The sequence below is a fragment of the Onychostruthus taczanowskii genome, unplaced genomic scaffold, assembly GCF_017590055.1.
Source record: "Onychostruthus taczanowskii isolate IOZ18803 unplaced genomic scaffold, ASM1759005v1 scaffold23, whole genome shotgun sequence".
NCBI lineage: Eukaryota > Metazoa > Chordata > Aves > Passeriformes > Passeridae > Onychostruthus > Onychostruthus taczanowskii.
Window position 1 is genome coordinate 2,576,791 of NW_024499573.1, and position 17,364 is coordinate 2,594,154.

At 35.8% G+C, this 17,364-nt stretch overlaps 1 protein-coding gene across 1 annotated transcript in view; it reads right to left on the minus strand.

Moving 5' to 3' along the window:
- Positions 1-17,364, minus strand: part of CCDC146 (coiled-coil domain containing 146) — a 60,452-nt gene that overhangs the window by 11,869 nt on the left and 31,219 nt on the right. The window contains exons 4-11 of the mRNA XM_041405507.1: positions 11,224-11,281; positions 9,855-9,928; positions 8,594-8,821; positions 7,501-7,687; positions 4,115-4,210; positions 2,925-3,095; positions 1,445-1,533; positions 1,168-1,332 (exon numbers count right to left, since the gene is read on the minus strand). Of these exons, the coding sequence (XP_041261441.1) occupies positions 1,168-1,332; positions 1,445-1,533; positions 2,925-3,095; positions 4,115-4,210; positions 7,501-7,687; positions 8,594-8,821; positions 9,855-9,928; positions 11,224-11,281 (1,068 nt within the window). The remainder of the gene's footprint in view (positions 1-1,167; positions 1,333-1,444; positions 1,534-2,924; positions 3,096-4,114; positions 4,211-7,500; positions 7,688-8,593; positions 8,822-9,854; positions 9,929-11,223; positions 11,282-17,364) is intronic.

Below are 17,364 nucleotides of genomic sequence, written 5' to 3' on the forward strand. Positions count from 1 at the left end.
AATTCAATACCTCTGGCTAGTTTTAAATCTAGTTGTGCAGAGACCAAAATATCTGTTGGATCTGTACCAAGTAGGGACATCAATAATAATATTTATATACTCCTGATATCTATACAAAATTTATGTCTTGTTAGCCTTTTTTTCCCCTTCTTTCATCAACTGGGAAGGCCTCAAAATTTTTACAATAAAATGTTAGCTTGTACATCTTGACAAAATCACTTCAATCAGGGGTTCTACCTCTTTTTTAGCTATCTCTAGCATGACTTTTAAAATCAAACTACTAGGAGATTCACAAAAAATACTTAATGTATTCTTTGTCTGATTTAACAATTATTTGGCACCAAATAACGAAGTTTTTGGAAAATCAGGTTCTTTTTAACTACTCAGTTTTGGTTTTCCTGTTTTGCTTACACAGATGGCTATTCATTGTCTCCCTACTTGCCCAAGGACAGATTTCCAAGACATTGTAATTCTGTCTATAATGCAGAATTTCATCGCTAGAATGACAAAAAATGGCAAAAAATTATCCTCACTAAATAATGGTCTAGGAAAAAAGAGAGTCACAAGTACCAGCTATTCTGCCTCATTATCTTTGCTGTGAATGTTTCTTTAGAAATTGAAACCACATTTTAACTGAAATAAATGTTATGTAATAAACTTCAGTGTAAGTTTGAACCAAAATCCCCAATTTGTTCTAATTTAATAATTAGACAGCCATATTCCTAGCTAGTGACTCCTTTAATAGTCCCATGCACCCCTTCATTAGGAAACCATATGTGTCAGACCTCTTTTTCTCTAAGGACAGCAAATATGAGTGCAATGGTGATGCTCATATTGAATGCAACAGCATGATGATGCAAAACCTGAGAGATCCAAGAACTCTGATATAAAGGATGAGAAAAGAGAGAGCAGCCAGACAAACTACAAAACTACTTTCTGACAAGCAGTGATGCCCAAGCCGGTTGTGGAGTGTTAGTGGGATAAGAAATTGGAACAGATTATGGAGGGGAGTTTCTAAATGCCTTTGTTTTAATCACATTTAAAAAGACTGGATAATAACTGTCAAGGATGATATGGGCATAATTGAAGATGGAATAGATTCCCTCCTAAGATTTTTTCCAGTCTTAAATTTCTATAATTGTGAACTACAGTGTACTTTAAACTCACCTTTCTCTGGTCATAACAGAATCTCTTAAATTTTCTATATTATTTTGTAGCAGTTTTACCCGGTTTTCAACTTCTTTTGCTTTCCACTGAGCAATACGCATCAAATCTATACATTTATCCTTTTCAATTAGTATAAGATCATACATCCTAGTAAATCCTTGGAGTCTGAAGAAATGAGATGAAAGAAATAATTATTAGCATTTTATGCATGTGTTACTTGGATAAAAGTTGCTTTAGAAGACTTTTTTGAAATAACGTATTGTTATTATTTTCTTACTCTTTTTGGTTTTCTCTTTGCATCTTTTTACAGATGACTAGTTCACGATCCAGTCTTTTTAGTTCTTTAACAAGACTTTGGAGTTGAATCTGAAATTCAAATAAAATTTAGTAAGAACTTTAGATATACTAGAGAAATGTCTTCAATGAAATTACCCAGAACAATTCTTACATGAGAAAGACAGTGAGAGGACATTAGTATAAGAACTTCTTCTTATTATAATGGAATGTTTTTATTACAACAACATAAAAAAAAGCACAGTTTTTCCATTTATATTAAGTTACAATTACTATTAGTAAGATAGATAATTTGATGCTGCATCTTAAATGCTTGGTTCTCTGTATCTGGAGTTCCACTCTTTCTACTGATCAGCCTGTCAAGTCCATCACTTTATAATTATTTAGCATATGAACCACTGAAATTGTATCTTTACAAATCAAACTTCTTTCTTACTCGATTCTGACTTTTAAGCATTCACTGATACTCGAGCAGAATTGCATTCTGTTAAGTTTCTGGATATTTTGATTCCAGTTGTGTTCAGTCCTCAATAGCCTGGGCCACCAATCTTAAATTGAGAGGCCGTTTCTCCTCTCCCACTGGTATCAGGAGGAGGAGATTGGTATTAGGGAAAGCTGGTGGATGATGGGCTGCAACACTGGGCTTGTCTTTGTGTTCCTGAATTTGTATTATTTTATTTGTTTTATTTGTTTATGGACTGATTTTATTGAAGGCACAAAGCCTGACATGTTTGTTTATATTTACAAACAGAGTTTCCCAAAATGGTGGAAGGGTAGCTTATCTAATTTATCTGATTACAGACATACATTTTGGAAACATCAATACCTCGTTTCCATATAGCAATTTGGAATTTAGCAAATTCTGTATGACATCACAGCACATGTCGTGCCAGAAAAATGCAGGCAGCAAATACAATGACTAGTCATAGGAAAAGTTTTATTTCCCTTGTTCTCTAAATCAATATAATTTTTTATGCTTTGAAATGTAACAGGAAAATAGAAATTTCTGCCTCACTTTGGAATGAGTAGTAGTTCAGTTTATCTGCTAATGTTCTTATATTTGTAAAATAAACCACACAGTTTTACTTATGGGAATCTCATGTTGTCTGCTATTCTGCCTCTTTCTTTCAAATTGTTCATTTTATCCCATGGTCTTGAAAGAAAATCACAGAGTCTTAGAGTTACAGAACATGCTGAGTTGGAAGGAACCCACCAGGATCACAAGACCAACTCCTGGCCGTGCACTTCAAATAACTTGTTTCAATTATGGAGTCATATTTTAACATATTGCACTGCACCATAAATTGCAATAAAACACCGCAGTATGGTGAGTTTCCAGTGTTCTGGTGGAACTTCAAATCTAGGGTGGGAAATGAATCCACAGGCTCCCCTCACTAGTAATTTAATTTCTCCCTATACCAGCTGGTACTTTTGAACACTCTTCGAAATACATAATTTTTTACCTTGGTTTTCTGAACATCCCTGCATTTCAGTTGCTTCTCATCAGCTCTGAGCCAAGTCAGACGTGTAAGTGTGGATAACTCATTTCTGCTTTTTTCCTGCTCCTTGAAAAGCAATTGTTCTGCAGCAATGCATTCTTCTAACACGCGGGCATCCATATCTGATATCATTTCCTAGAGAAGATTACATTTAAATCCTAATGCAACAATGTATCAGTATTGGCAAACCCAAAGCTGGAAATATTTTGGGTTTATCTGCAACGTAAACAAATATACAGACTACATAGATTTAAAACCATAATAAATTATTGCTCTAAAACACCATGCACAATCCCTATAATAATATTTCAGAATACATTATCACCTAGGAGCATTTCTGTTCCTCAGTCCAACACCTTTCAGCTATAGTCCATTGGACAGAATGGATATTTATATAATCTTTAAGTAAGTTCAGTGTCAGGTCTTCAGCAGGAGGTGAATGGAAGCTTCCCAGGCTCCACTGACTGCATGCCTGTCCATGGCACACAAGTTACATATCCCAGAGAATGACAGGTAGGTACTGGAAAGCATGTGTATCCAAATACAAGCAGATCCCCACTTGATAATGTTAATGAATTCAAACAAAACACATGAAGAAAATGGATATAAGGGTAAGAAGACAAGGAGGTTTGACCTCAGAGGTACCAAGGAGGTATGTCTGAAACAGATTGCTTCTTACAGTCATTTATGTAGTGTCAAGTACTAAAGCTCTTGTAACACAGGTTTCTGCATTGCCACACTCTGTATGGCTGTGCTGCATACAGACAGACATCCACAAATGACAGAACTGTGAAGATGAAAAACCTTAATGTAAAAATGCTGAATTTCTATTGTTGCAACAAGACATGGTTTCATAGCCAAAGGAAATGTATAACAATATATTTCTAACTGCAGTGTCATCAACAACATTTAGAAAAACTTAAACTAGAAAGTTGATTTGCTTTCTACCTTCTAGTATATAGCCTGTAATACCAGAAATATTTTTAAAAATGAAAGACAAGTGGTCTTTAAAACTGAAGAAATACTATTGCATGTTCTCTCCAGAAAGTTGCAGCTAGAAACTCCATTATTTTTTTCTTCAAACAGTTCCTTTATTCTCATGATAGAAAATCAACTGTCAAAATGAAAAAATATGAGAAAGCAGAATTCAGCACCTGTTCAGCTAAACCTCTTTTGAGCGTTTCAATCTCCTCTTGCAGTTCTTGTCGTCTTTCTAATAATACTGCATTGTTTTTTGAGTTAATTTCTGCCTACAAAAATAAACCAAGCACATAGTGATGCAAACAAAAAATGAGGAAAATTTAAACTGTAGATACTGTGTTAGAAGTAGCTACACAAATTAAGAAATTACATTTTTCTCTTTTATAATTGCTAGTACAAGTAAGTATGCTTAATTGCGTAGAGTTCCTCAGCAAGTTACTGAAGTTTCTCAAATTTTTCTTTCAAGAGCTATGAACATTAAACTTCACAAATTTAGAAGGTTTATGGTTTTCAGCAACTAAATTGTCATTAAAAAACATTAAACACAGAGAGAATATATAAAAGTATCACCTAAATTCACAGAGGATTTTCAGAGTGAAATTCTGAGCTTACTAAAGGGAAAAAAAGAGTTCACATCTACATAGAATGAATATCACATCTTTTTCTTTTTGTCACTACAGTAGGATTTTCATTAGACCTTAGAAAGTAAAATCTAATAACACAAACATTTATGTATTATTTTTTCATGAACATTATGGGAAAATTCATTTATTCAATCAGATTTTAACACTAAGTATTTGAAGGAATATGTTAAAAACACTACCTCTGATTAAAATGTCTGATCAACCTCACTACAACTACATACATAATATAACTTGTAAGACAAAAAGCTGTACTAGCCTCACTGTAATTAACTTAACTTAAACATTCTTTATGGTTATAAGAAAGCAAGAAAAAATGCATCAGGCTAACTATGATGGCACATATTCCTTCTGTGTAATTGGTGGGGACAAACAGTTTAGCAGGAGCTGCTCTGATAGGAAAAGGAATATAAATTTTAAAATAAAAGAGGGATGATTACATATAAGGAAGAATTTTGTTCAACAAGGCCCAGGTTTCCCAGAGAGGTGGTTGATGCCCTCCCTGTCTGTGGAAACATTCAAAGCCAGATTGGACTGAAGTCTGACTAATCTGAACTAGGTGAAGCTGTCCCTGCCTACTGCAAGGGTTTGGACCAAATAACCTTTAAAGGTCCCTTCCAACCCAAAAGAGTTTAATTTCAAATCTGTAATTCATATGGATGGGAAAAAATTACATTTAACAACACACCTGGAAGATATTCAAAGATAATACACACAACCCTGTGATATCTTGCTCAGATCTCAACCAGATGTTAGAGTTCACTATAAATCAGTACTGATAGGTAGATATTTTGTACTTGTTATTTTCACTTCTCTGATAGTATTGTAAAATTAAATTCTGTTCACTTGCATTATGGCAAAGGGAAACAAGAGACACAGTACAGGTCAAAGTGTGGAGTTACTTTAGTTGCAGCTGCCAGCTCTGAGATTTGATTTACTAAAATGTCAGTAAAGCCTGTCCTAAGAAAAGTGACTTTTGATCTTGTGTTGGGATCAAAAATAACTTTTCTGTAGAGCATATATTAGCTACCACTTCTGCTGTGTAAAAGTAAAAAGCTCATATAAACATCTTTAATCTATTCAGGACTTCTGTTCACATAGGACAGGGCTAAACTTAGGCACTTTTGGCTGTCTCTGCGTTGGCCTGAGCAAAGAGAAGGCCCACATGGAGAGAAGCAGCAGTTCTGCTCCAGGCTGGAGACAGCAGGACCTTCAGTTCTCTTTCACACACAATTTTGGTGTTTAGCAATAGCTGACCTTTCACAACTTACTAACGAGAAAAACACATTTGAAGGAAGTGTTCCTGTAATTTCCTTATTCTACAAACCAGTCATTCTGCACTTAGCATATGATTCAAAAGAAGAAATTTGGGGAACCACTCTGATGTACTGCTGCTTCTGCAATCATATATTTATACAAACAATTAATTATTGTGATTTTTTTCACTTTGAATCACAGTGAATGGGGGTTTAAGTAGTTAAAGAAATTTTATCCACTTAAAATACTGGTTTTTAAGTTTTGCAAGGTGTGCTCCCAAGTCTTACAAATTAAAATTGTCCCAGTATAGCAAAAGCCAAGCAGAATCAAGTTGGCCACTTGACTCTTCCTTACTGCAGTACTGTATTTCAATGCAGAGAAGCAGTGATTTCACATTTGCTCTTCTAACAAAGCAAGGAAAGGAATCAGAGAAAACATGGAGCATGGGAGGATGGGCTAAAAGAACTCTATTTCTGTGGCTATTTGCATTAGAGTAGTATCCTGCAGCTGCTGGAGTAAAATACTGATCAGAATTGCACTTCTGTCTCTCATGGCATTCCTTTTCCCTTACTCCTCGTGACGATGCTGTTTGTAACACACATACAAGGTCTTGTCCTTCCACAGGGTGAAGGAACTGGGCTAGGATGGGTTTGGATCCCACCCCAGACTGTGAACTCTAACCACAGCTGCCGGTGAGTTATGGCATTTGATTTTAGCATTACATGTTTTTAAACAATTGTGGTTCTTCATCCAGGAACTTTTCCTCAATGGGAACACATGCAAAAATACCAACTCCCAGATTCTCTTAGCTGAAACTGAACAGAAACTCTTTAAGCTTTAAGATCGAAGTCTGGAATATGAGTCAGCCCTTTAATCATTATATAAGGAAATTCAATCCAAAACTTTGTTGTGTAGTTCTAGAGCTTTCCTCCCTTCTCCCAGGTGAGCTTATATTACTAGGTAATACACATGTGAATTCAGGAGGAATTTCAAGGGAGACAAAAATATTGTTTAATAATATTAAATATTATCAAGTAATAATTGGAGTTGTTTAAATAGCAAAGGTAAGTATATATGAGTTTTGATATGTATAGCTATTTTTTAAAACTTTACAATTATCTAAGATTCTTTTCTGCCCTGAATTGCTTATAAGGACCAAGTAAAATTTGAAGGACAGTGTCAAGGTAGGAAACATCAAGTGCTGTGAAAAAACATTCACCTGACTAAACAAGATTAATTTTTTATGATTCAGAATCTAGACTGAGCAAGGAGCAAATATAGGAGAAAATATATATAGGAAAGAGATAATGGAAGAACTAGTGATGAGAGAAAGAAGACATTAAAATAATATAGACAAAGCAAATTTTTAAGAAAGAATTGGAAGCAGAAAAGAAAGAAAATGCCTCGAATACACAAGCAGAATAGTACTTCCCTTTAGAATTATCATAGTCAAAAGAATAAGTAAAACAGAAAAGAGTAATGCATTAAAGAGTAATGCATTATCAAAAGAGGAATGGGTGAAATACTAAAGCAAGGAGGAAATGAGGAAGATGAAATAGCAATCTTCTCCACTTTTCCCTTGTAGGACTGTCAAGAGATTTCATAGAAATATTTCTTACAAGAAAATTTACAATCTTTATGATCAATGCATTCATACAGACCTCTGATTTGAGTCTTTTATGCTTTGCCTTATCTCCTTCCAAGGAATCCCAAATCTCTTTCAGCTGTAACTCTATCTTTTTTAAACTTTTCAGTTCCTTATCTTTCTGTGTTTGATGGTGACTGAGAATATCTTGCTGATTTTTGTGCTCCAAGACACATTTATTTAAATTATTTTCCAGAATTTGTCTATATAGATAGACACAGAATTTTAGAAACAGGTAACTTAATCAAGACATATATGTAAACGGGCACAACTATTTTAATGGTTTTTGAGTACCTCATCACTATGGCTCAGCAAGACAAACGTGTAAATGACTTACAAAATTACCTGAAAAGGTAGCATTTTTAAAACAATAATCAATTATAATACCCTAATTATGTCAGTGAGGTCTCACAGTCTGTTCTAAATATGCTAAAAATATCAGCATATCTAGTACATATAGAAAGAAGAAAACATTTTTTATTATAAGGCAATATTTCAAAATAAGATACCATGGGCTTTCAATACAAAGCTTGAAAAGCAAAAGTATTTCTGCTGAGCATATGGCCAGAATCACAACTATACATCTCCCCCTGCAAAGGAGGAATCATTGGAAGCTTGCCTTCAACCTAACAGTTTATTTTACTTTACCAAGTAAATATAAAATTATAATTGAAGGGAATATTAAAGAGACAACCAATCCCCACTGAAATTCAGGACTACATGAGGGAAGACATCTATGAGCCTCATGTAAAAATGAAAATGTTGACATACTTTATTTTTCTTCAAATTACTCTCAGTGAGTTACACAGGAAAGAAAATATGTTCACTAAAGGGAGAAACTCTCTAAAATATTTCACTTCTAAGAGCAAAATCTCATAGGATTTTATCAAATGCTTGTGCTTTTTGATGTTCTTCTTCAAGGCAGATCCTAGATTCCAGATTCCAAATTTTTATGCAAATATTTTGGAAATGAAAACCAAGCCTGATCATTTATAGTTTGTGCTGGTTGCAGCATAAAATGTGAAAATAGAAGCAACAGCAGAAAAAAAGAAATAAACTTTTGAGAATAAAGAATTATTCATTCTTTCCATATGGCTCATGTCTCTAACCTGTCTGATAGGATGGCTAATTCCTTCTCTGCGTTAATTTCTAGTAATTTTGTCAAATTCATGCATTCTCGTTCATTCTTTTGCATCAAAGTTTGTCTCTCATCCATTTCCTTCATTACATCTTTTTTTTCTTGCAAAATCTCTCCAGTCCTTTTTTCAGTGGCTTTCAGTGTTCTATTCAATTCTTCTATTTGGTCATTAAGGGCTTCATTCTTCTTCTCTGCATCACTGTGGATATATTTTAACAAAGCAGTAAGGGTTAAATTTTCCACATGCATATTTAAAAGACAAAATGTAAGTTGCCAGTTTTTGTGGACATACAAAATAACTTCACAACAATATATGTCAAATGTTTGAAATCAGACAGTGAAAACCTTCAAATTCCAATATAGTCCAACAATAAAACTGCAGATAGCCATGGGGCTAACTGACAGCTGAGCACCATGGCAATATTAGAAAGAGTTCTAGCAAATTGATCTCTGTCAACATTGCTACGTACATGGGTGTGGCATTTCTAAATATTCTTCCTAAGAATGGGGAACTCTGGCTAGTTTATTCTGTGTTATGACACAAAGACTCATTTAAATATTTCATTAATAGCAATCTGCACAATGTGGGTTTTAGAAATTGCTTCTCTGTAACACTATCGGGCAAACTTCTTAGATTTATGATGGTAGAGTTGCATTAAGCAGAGTAGTGAGGAAAATATAGAAGAAAACCATCATACAAGTTTTAAACCTGAGAAATTTAACAGTCAGTTTATGTGTTACAAACAGGGACTGGAAGCAGGAGACACAAACTTCAGTGTAACCATGTGCATAAATAGGGTACAAAACCCTTCATTCATCTGGATGGCAACGGGACTGCTGGGATCTGTGAGTGACCTGGCTGAAACTGCACAGGGCTAATTTGATTTTACATGTAGAGAAAGCAGCACATGCCATGCTTCAGAGGAGAAGAACCCCAGCTTCACGAGAGAGAAAGAAAAGGCTGGCTTGCATTTCCTCTGATGAAGTATTAGAGGCTGCAACTCATGTCAGGACTTTACAGCAAAGCAGCTGTGACTCCACAGCTGGTACAGAAGGACTAAGGGAGAATGGGTTTGTAGCTCAGGCCACACTGTCAGCTGTGGAATTGTTAGTTTAAATGTTGATCCTAATTTTAATCAACAACCATCCTCAATCATTTCTATAACCAAGGGGTAAGAAGAAGTCATACATATATATATTCATGTACATAGAATTATTTATTAAAAACATACATTTTTTTCTGATTCAACTTCTCAGTTTCTTTTGCAAGTTGCTTTGGAACACCAAGGAGCCTAACTAGTTCAGCCTAGTAACAAAACAGAAAGGTTTGATTAATAGCTTCAAAAGCTGATGAGTTTTCATAGCAGTAATATTAATTTAGAACTGCTGTGAAAATCGGTAGGAAACATTTTTTATTTGCTTTTTCCCAGAGAATTGTAGCTCCTACTTTTAAACTGAAACATTGATACAATTTTAGTGTATCTTCAAGATAAAAATTATGCTTGAACATTATTAATACATCTTATTATGATATTGATACCATGGAAGCAAATAGACCCAGGTATGTTTTTAATTCTCAGAGTAAATCTGTATTAACTGTAATCTGAACAACCTAAAATAACACAACATAACTAAGATGTCTTTATAGGAACCACGTTTTAATCAAAACCATGACTCAGTATTTCCAATAGGAGCAATAAGGATATGGCACAGCAGCATGTTTCATGCCTATGGGAAAATGGCCTAATATTTAATGTAATGACACAATGAATTTGGAATGACAACATCCAGAAGATTCGCTGCTCCTCTGGGCAAAACATGGACCCGTACACACACACATGCACACCCACTCACAGATACATGGGCACAATTAATTCTGTGTTACTTTTAGATAAGTCTGCATCTCCTGAAGTCTTTTCATTTCTTCTTCATCTGTTAATATCAGCTTTTCTTTGGATGAAACAGCTTCTTTCATTGAATCAATTTCTGCTTTCCTCTGGATTACTTCTCTGCTGAGCTCATCACAACTTTCTTTCAACTGTTGAACTTTATCGTCTTTCTTTAAAAATGAAGTAAAAGAGCAGATTAATTGTATTTTCCCTTTTACATTTTGCAGGCTTCTTATAACACTAATGCACTAATACTGAATGATGATAACATTTTTAGTGACAAGATATGAAATGTAATTTTTTTACCAGATGAGTGTTTCTTCTATCAATAGTAACAGAATTTTATTTCCATCAAAGACACATATATTCCTCAGGATTTATGACTACAAATGTATTTTTCATGTTTACATCCTAGAATGAAAAATCTGCAGCTACCTTTACATGCAGTATCTATTTGCTGAATATAGTAAACATTTTCTTGGGTAAACAAAATTCCAGATACTTTCTGAATCAGTTATTTACTGCTTGCCCTAGTTATCAAAATTGAATGATCTAATGAAGCCTATAGAATCTATTTATTTTTAAATCTTTTTTCCATGTATTCTATTTAAAATAAAATCTAGAAATGCACAGAGAGAAAACATTTTCAGTGATTTTTTTATATGTTAGTTGACAGAACATAAAACATTGCTTTTATCATGTTTTTACTTACCTTTTCTTTTGACATTTTTTCATATTCATTTTCCAGAAGCTTTTTTTCTTCTCGCAAACTGCAGTAAAAATCAGAGCAAAACTAAATATATTGGTAATAGAATAATCATTACTGTAATATAGTAAATGGTAAGAAAGTATGAAAGCCTATCCTGTGTTAGACTAAAACACACGGTGAATTAGCATGAAAGGTGCTCAGATTTAAAGCAGGTTTGCTGACTGGTAACTGGGGGTCCTGAAGGACAGGGTGTGTATTTATGGAAGTGTACACATCTTTTTCTACAGTGCACACATCTAAAAATTTGAACCTGATTTTTCTTAGACTGACTATCTCCTGCACGGGTGCATTCAAGCCTCACTCACCCTTGCCTTTTACTAGTGGCATCCTATACCCACAGTTCCTCCCAACCTCAGAAAACAAAATGTTAACACAGAAATGTGGCAAAAGGAAAGAGGAGATGGGTAATAAATAGCCACAAAGACATCAAATATCAAAGAAAGTGCAGTTGATAGTGAGAAACCTTCTTCTTCCTATGAATGTTTTCACATACACATTTACTCTTCAGACAACTGTAAGTGAGGCTCCTCAAATCTGGACTGGATCCTGTGAAAAAAAAAATCCTGAAAAGTGGCAGGGGTTATAGGCTAAGCCAAAGGAGTATGGAAAAAGGAGTATGGTGGAAAAGTAAATTGAATAACCACAGTGATCTTAACCTATACCCAAAACTTAATTGCAACTTAAGTTCAGGCAACAATCAGGACAGATGCTAAAGAAGTGAAGAAGAAGAAAGGAAAAAACAGGAAAGCTCTAAGATCTTGTGGGTGTTACTAAACTACCCTGAGAAAGATGAAGGAATGGTTATAAAAAGGGAGCTCAGCCAACAAGCTTGTTGGATTTACAATAGGGAGCTTCTTGGTAGCAGGTGGTAAATACTGCCAAAGACAAAAAATTATCCCTTCTGAAGGTGCATCCCCAGTGCATGCACAGAACAGTTGTGCACCTACAGTAGGTAAATGGGCTACAGCAGTCTGTATGCCACCACCACCAAACAACTTCACTGACTTCTCTGTCCCAGGTATAGCAAAGAATCAACTTCAGTGCTTAAATTTATGTTTATAACTCCAGTGGGAGGATGTGCTGGTCAACTTTTGTTGAGACCCAGGGCAGTCTGGTAGGATAAATAACTCTTTAAATTATGGAAGAATTAAGAGAAAGGAACAAACTTCCATAAAACAGTGTCACTTGGAGCTATAACAATGGCAAGGGACTCCTGGGCATCCCCACCCGCTCAAAACAGCTATTACAGTTACCTCATAATGTGGTTGATGCAGAAAAGAAGCAGCTGACTGCTATTTCTTTTTTTTTTCTTCTGAAACCTTCCAGAAGCAGTGCAAGACTTTGTATGGTGGTGGTGGTTCAGGTTTTAGAAAGTGTGTGGTCATGAGATCAGAGATCAGTCTCCCAGCAGCCAGCCTCATGGAGAACCATCCCTAGAACCTTATGCTCAACTCTTTAGAAGTGCTGATTTAAGATTCCCTCCTCCATGCCAGCACTCCCACTCTCTCAATAAACTCTTTCTTCAATTTTAGTCCTCCAACAAAAGGAGTGAAGCTTATACCTGGAAGTCTCAGGAAACATATTTCTAGTTAAGGAAAGGAAATAGTGAAAAAAGAGAACTGGGTTGGTGGTGTGGCAATATAAACAGAACAAAACAAAACAACATCTCTCCCATGAATAAGAAGCTCTGGCTCAGATGAAGAGCAAAAAGAAAACAGACACAGAGTAGATGTCGTTGATATACAGCATGTATGATATTTGTATGGGCAGACTACAAGTAACCTTCTACAGGGACTGGTAAAGACTAAAAACTAATTTGAATGCCAGCATTTGAACTCACAGAGTGAACAAGTTTGCAAAACACAATCTTTTAAAGGAAAGTGCTGAATTTAAATCAATCAGTCTTCCTCCAAAACTGATAAAATTAATTTTAAAAATATACAAAAATTCCAAAATCATATTCCAAACCCATTTTGGCAGTACTTCTAATTGAACTCCTTGGGACTGGCATAATCACACTAAGGATAATAATGCCCACTTTGCACAAATATCCAAAACTGTTTGATTGCCACAAAATATTATTAAATAAGTCCTGTGCAAAATGATTAAAGAGGTACTGCAGGGCTTGTTGTTAGTCTGTGCTGTGCCCTCTTTCATATCACGCTGGACAATCAAAAGAGCAATACCAAAGATCAGGAGGGAGAGCAAAGCTAACACTGTTTTCTTTTGTCACATTCCTCACTCATGAGGACAGATTCCTGTGGAACCATTCCAGTTTCACAACAAAGACTTTTCCATCCAGCAAAAGTAAAATGATTTGAACACTTCATTTTCTGTGACATAAACAAAGGCAACAGTGAATGACAAGGGCCAAGTTACCTAAATAGCTGGCAGACCAACCAGACTTCCACACAAAAACCAGTGGAAGTGTGAAAAGAAAAAATGGGTAAAAAGAAATAAGTTAAATCTCTCCCTTTTGAGCAATGAGTTTGATCCAGCTGCCCATAGCCAGAAATCAGGCAGCCCTATGCTAGCATCCTTACTGTCAGGGATGAAAACTGGGACCACCAAAGGGCAGGTCACCTCACATTCCAGGTGCCTGTGTTAGGATGACATAAATTACCAGTTGCAGATAACATATATCTCTCTGTAGACTCTAAAGGGAAGGCAGGATGATTAACACACAATTAGAAATCAAATAAGATTCTTCAAAGAATTTTAGTCTCTGTTTCAACAGATGAACATAGAAGCTTAAGGTAAGATAGGCAGAAAAATTCTGTTTTTTCCATTTAGCATTTGAATCTTTTTATCTGTGTTATATGGATATCAACCTCATGACTGTTTTACTTAGACATAAAGGACAACAAGCAAAACAGCTGCAATTGGCGTTAGGCATTTAATTTTCCCATAATTTTATAGCCCTTCCCCGATGGATGGATTTTTCAACATCATGTGGATTTTATCATTACCATTGTTATACCTCTAACAATACACACAATGGAAAGAAAATAAAACTCTTAAATTTAAGCATTAATGTGTGCAAATGTTTCTAACCTTACTCTTATTTTCATGAAGCTTGATAACAGTACTGTACATGAAAAGCTGTCAGAGGTGCAGTTGTAATGAGTTAAAAAAGACAGTTGGAAATCTGGGTCATTAATAAAAATACATTCCAGATTTTTCCCTGAGAGACATTTACAGCTGCAAGCTGACACAGAAATAAAAAACTAAGACTGAGAAATTAAGAAATGTAGTGATAGTTGTCAACAGAAGTCCATTTCACTTCCTCAGCTCACAAAATAACCACAACACTCTTAGCATTAGAAGTCCCATCATGGAAGAAAGCGAACTCCTTCAGCTGCTGCCTCCCAGAGCTGGGATTGCTTGCAAATCCACAGACAGTGTTGGGCACCTCACAGCTACAATCCAGTGACCACAGGTAGAAGTTATCACAGCTGACAAGCTGCCAGCACGAGCTTCCTGTAAGGCTATGAGCTGTAATTAATTTGTAAGTACCAGAAAATGCAGTCACAAGACCAGCTGATAACTTCATTTGTGGTGCTATTTTACTTGTGGCCTGTAATTCTTTACTAGAGAAGCTATGGATAACAGCTTAACTTTTCACTTTCTAATTATTGAGTGACTAATATAGAAATAATTAAAAGTGTTGAAATAGTTTTACTTATTTGCAATGCTTCTACAAGGACAAAATCAGTTTTGCAATCCTGACTTGCATGCAGTTGCAGAGTACTTCAGTGAGGAGCTATTTTGTCACCTGAATAAATCACTGTAAGAGCTGGAGACTGGACCTCAGCTCCCAAATAAAATTGTTTCCAAGCATCAGGCACCTTTAATCTCACAAACTCTTGTTATAGATAAATTTAGTACAAATTAATTGCTTACTTTTAAATGAAGTATTTAGATGATAAATTTAGATTTAATATTTATTATTTCTCAACAATACACTACTGTTGATACCACTGTGTAATAAAGAAAACCAGCTCTTCTTTATTTTGTCTCATAAATCAGAACTCCAAGACTCACACAAACATTAAAGTGATATTTCTCCTTAAGCCAGAACAAATCCTTGCTGATCACACTGATTCTTTCCTTCTTGTTCCACTAATTCCATTTTTTGATCTATATTCTTATTACTGAGGCTTCTTATGAATTATTTGAAGAAATATCATGGCTCTGAATGCAATTTTAGCAGAACTGAGTGGAGATGACTCTTTTTCCTTTTACTTTATTACCCTTGCCAAGTAGTCTTTGAGAGGAAGAATACTCCCAGAGTCAGCTCTGACTTTGGGATGGTGGCCCAAACTTTATAAGCTCAGTAAAATCCTTCCACCCCTTGTTCTCCCCCTGAGCTCTCAGGCAGACACACCAGCAATGAGCCCAGAATATCCAGGCCACAAACTGGAAGAGGAGGAACATATCTACGGTGGGAACACACCCCATCCATGCAGTCACCCTCAGGGTGACTTCCCTGACAGCTGAAGTGTGTCAAGAAATACACTGAATACCTCATGTACCTATTGAAAAGATGAAAAAAGTCACAAAATTCCTGAAAACCTGACGATACTTCAATGCAGAAAGCAATTGAATTTATTCTGGGAATGCTGACTATTCATTGGAACAATAAAGAATTAAAACAGGAAATGAAATATCATCTTCAGCTGTTCAGAAAGGTCTGGAAAAAATTTACAGAGGCAAGCAAATAGGAAATTAAATAGGGAGAGAAGAGTATGCAATATAAGGAGACCTTGAGACTTTCACTAATATTAGGGCATATCTGTATGACTCCTCAAGTGTGAAACCTTGCCATTGTCAGATTTGAATCTGAGTGCAAAAGAGGTGCTAAGTACTCTTAGATACCAGAGAAAGTGAATTAAGGCAGGAAATAAAGTCATCAGAGATAAGAGGGATGCTTCAGAGAAATAAAGGTTTACAGAAACAGCAGAACAGAGATCTGCAGAGCCAGAGAAACATGATCAGATTTCTCACTTCCAGCTCAGCACTAGATCTGAGTAGACATTCTAAAAAAAGGATAAAGCAGTAGATAAGAGATACAGATAAACTGTTCAAAACCTTTCCCCCTCCATGTTCCCTGCCTGCTATACATACAAAAGTAAATAAACAACATGTTTGTTTTCAGACTGAACAGCCATTAGTCATAACTCCCAAAGAGAAATTTATTTGTAAGTGCCAAGCACAGCTGGGACTGTATTAACACAGTTGGACAACAAGGGAAACTGTGTTCCAGAGAGATCAAGGGCCAAGAGAGGCTGGGCCATGACTTTTTGTCCTGAGAAATTAAGGAAACTAAACAGCGACCTAACAGCAAACTTCTAATACTTTTGATGAGCTTCCCTCCGCTTTGTGACATTGTCCATGCACCAGATATTTCAGAAACATTGCTTTCCTCTTTGGATAAAACCAGCAAGCATATGGATCTTCATTTTACACCAGTGTTACTATTAGATCAACTGATACTCACAACTCTGTTCTAGACATTCACTGTCTTTCCCAGGCACCAAACTCATCCTTTCATTACAAACACGTATTCACACAAATCATCTGGTTTTCTTCATAGTCCACTTCTTATTTCTCCACTACATTCACTCACCCATTCCTCACACATATTGTGCTAGTCCTGTTTGTTCTAGAATAGTCCAACTCAAAATCAGTACAATTTCTTGAATATTTCTGGAATTTCTCTCCCAGTAAGCAAATTCAAGGCACATCCTTCTCACTCCTCACCCACAACACGCATAAGACCCAATGCTACCACGAGGCATGAAACAGATTCCAAACAGGAAGCAATTAAATAATCTGTAGCTCCCAAGTTTGAAAAATGGACAAATTAAAGGGGCAAAGGGTTGTACAAAAGAGATCTATCAAACCATTCTGCAGCAGTGAATCAGATGCTCATTGTCTCATCCCATACAGGAACTACAGGGCACTAAGTGAAGCTGTAGGGGTCAGGTTAAAAAAGTAAGGATGTGACAGCTCTTACGTAGTTAATCTGTGCAACGCCTTGCCCAGCATGTTGCAATGTCAGAAGTTTGTTCTGGAGGAGAC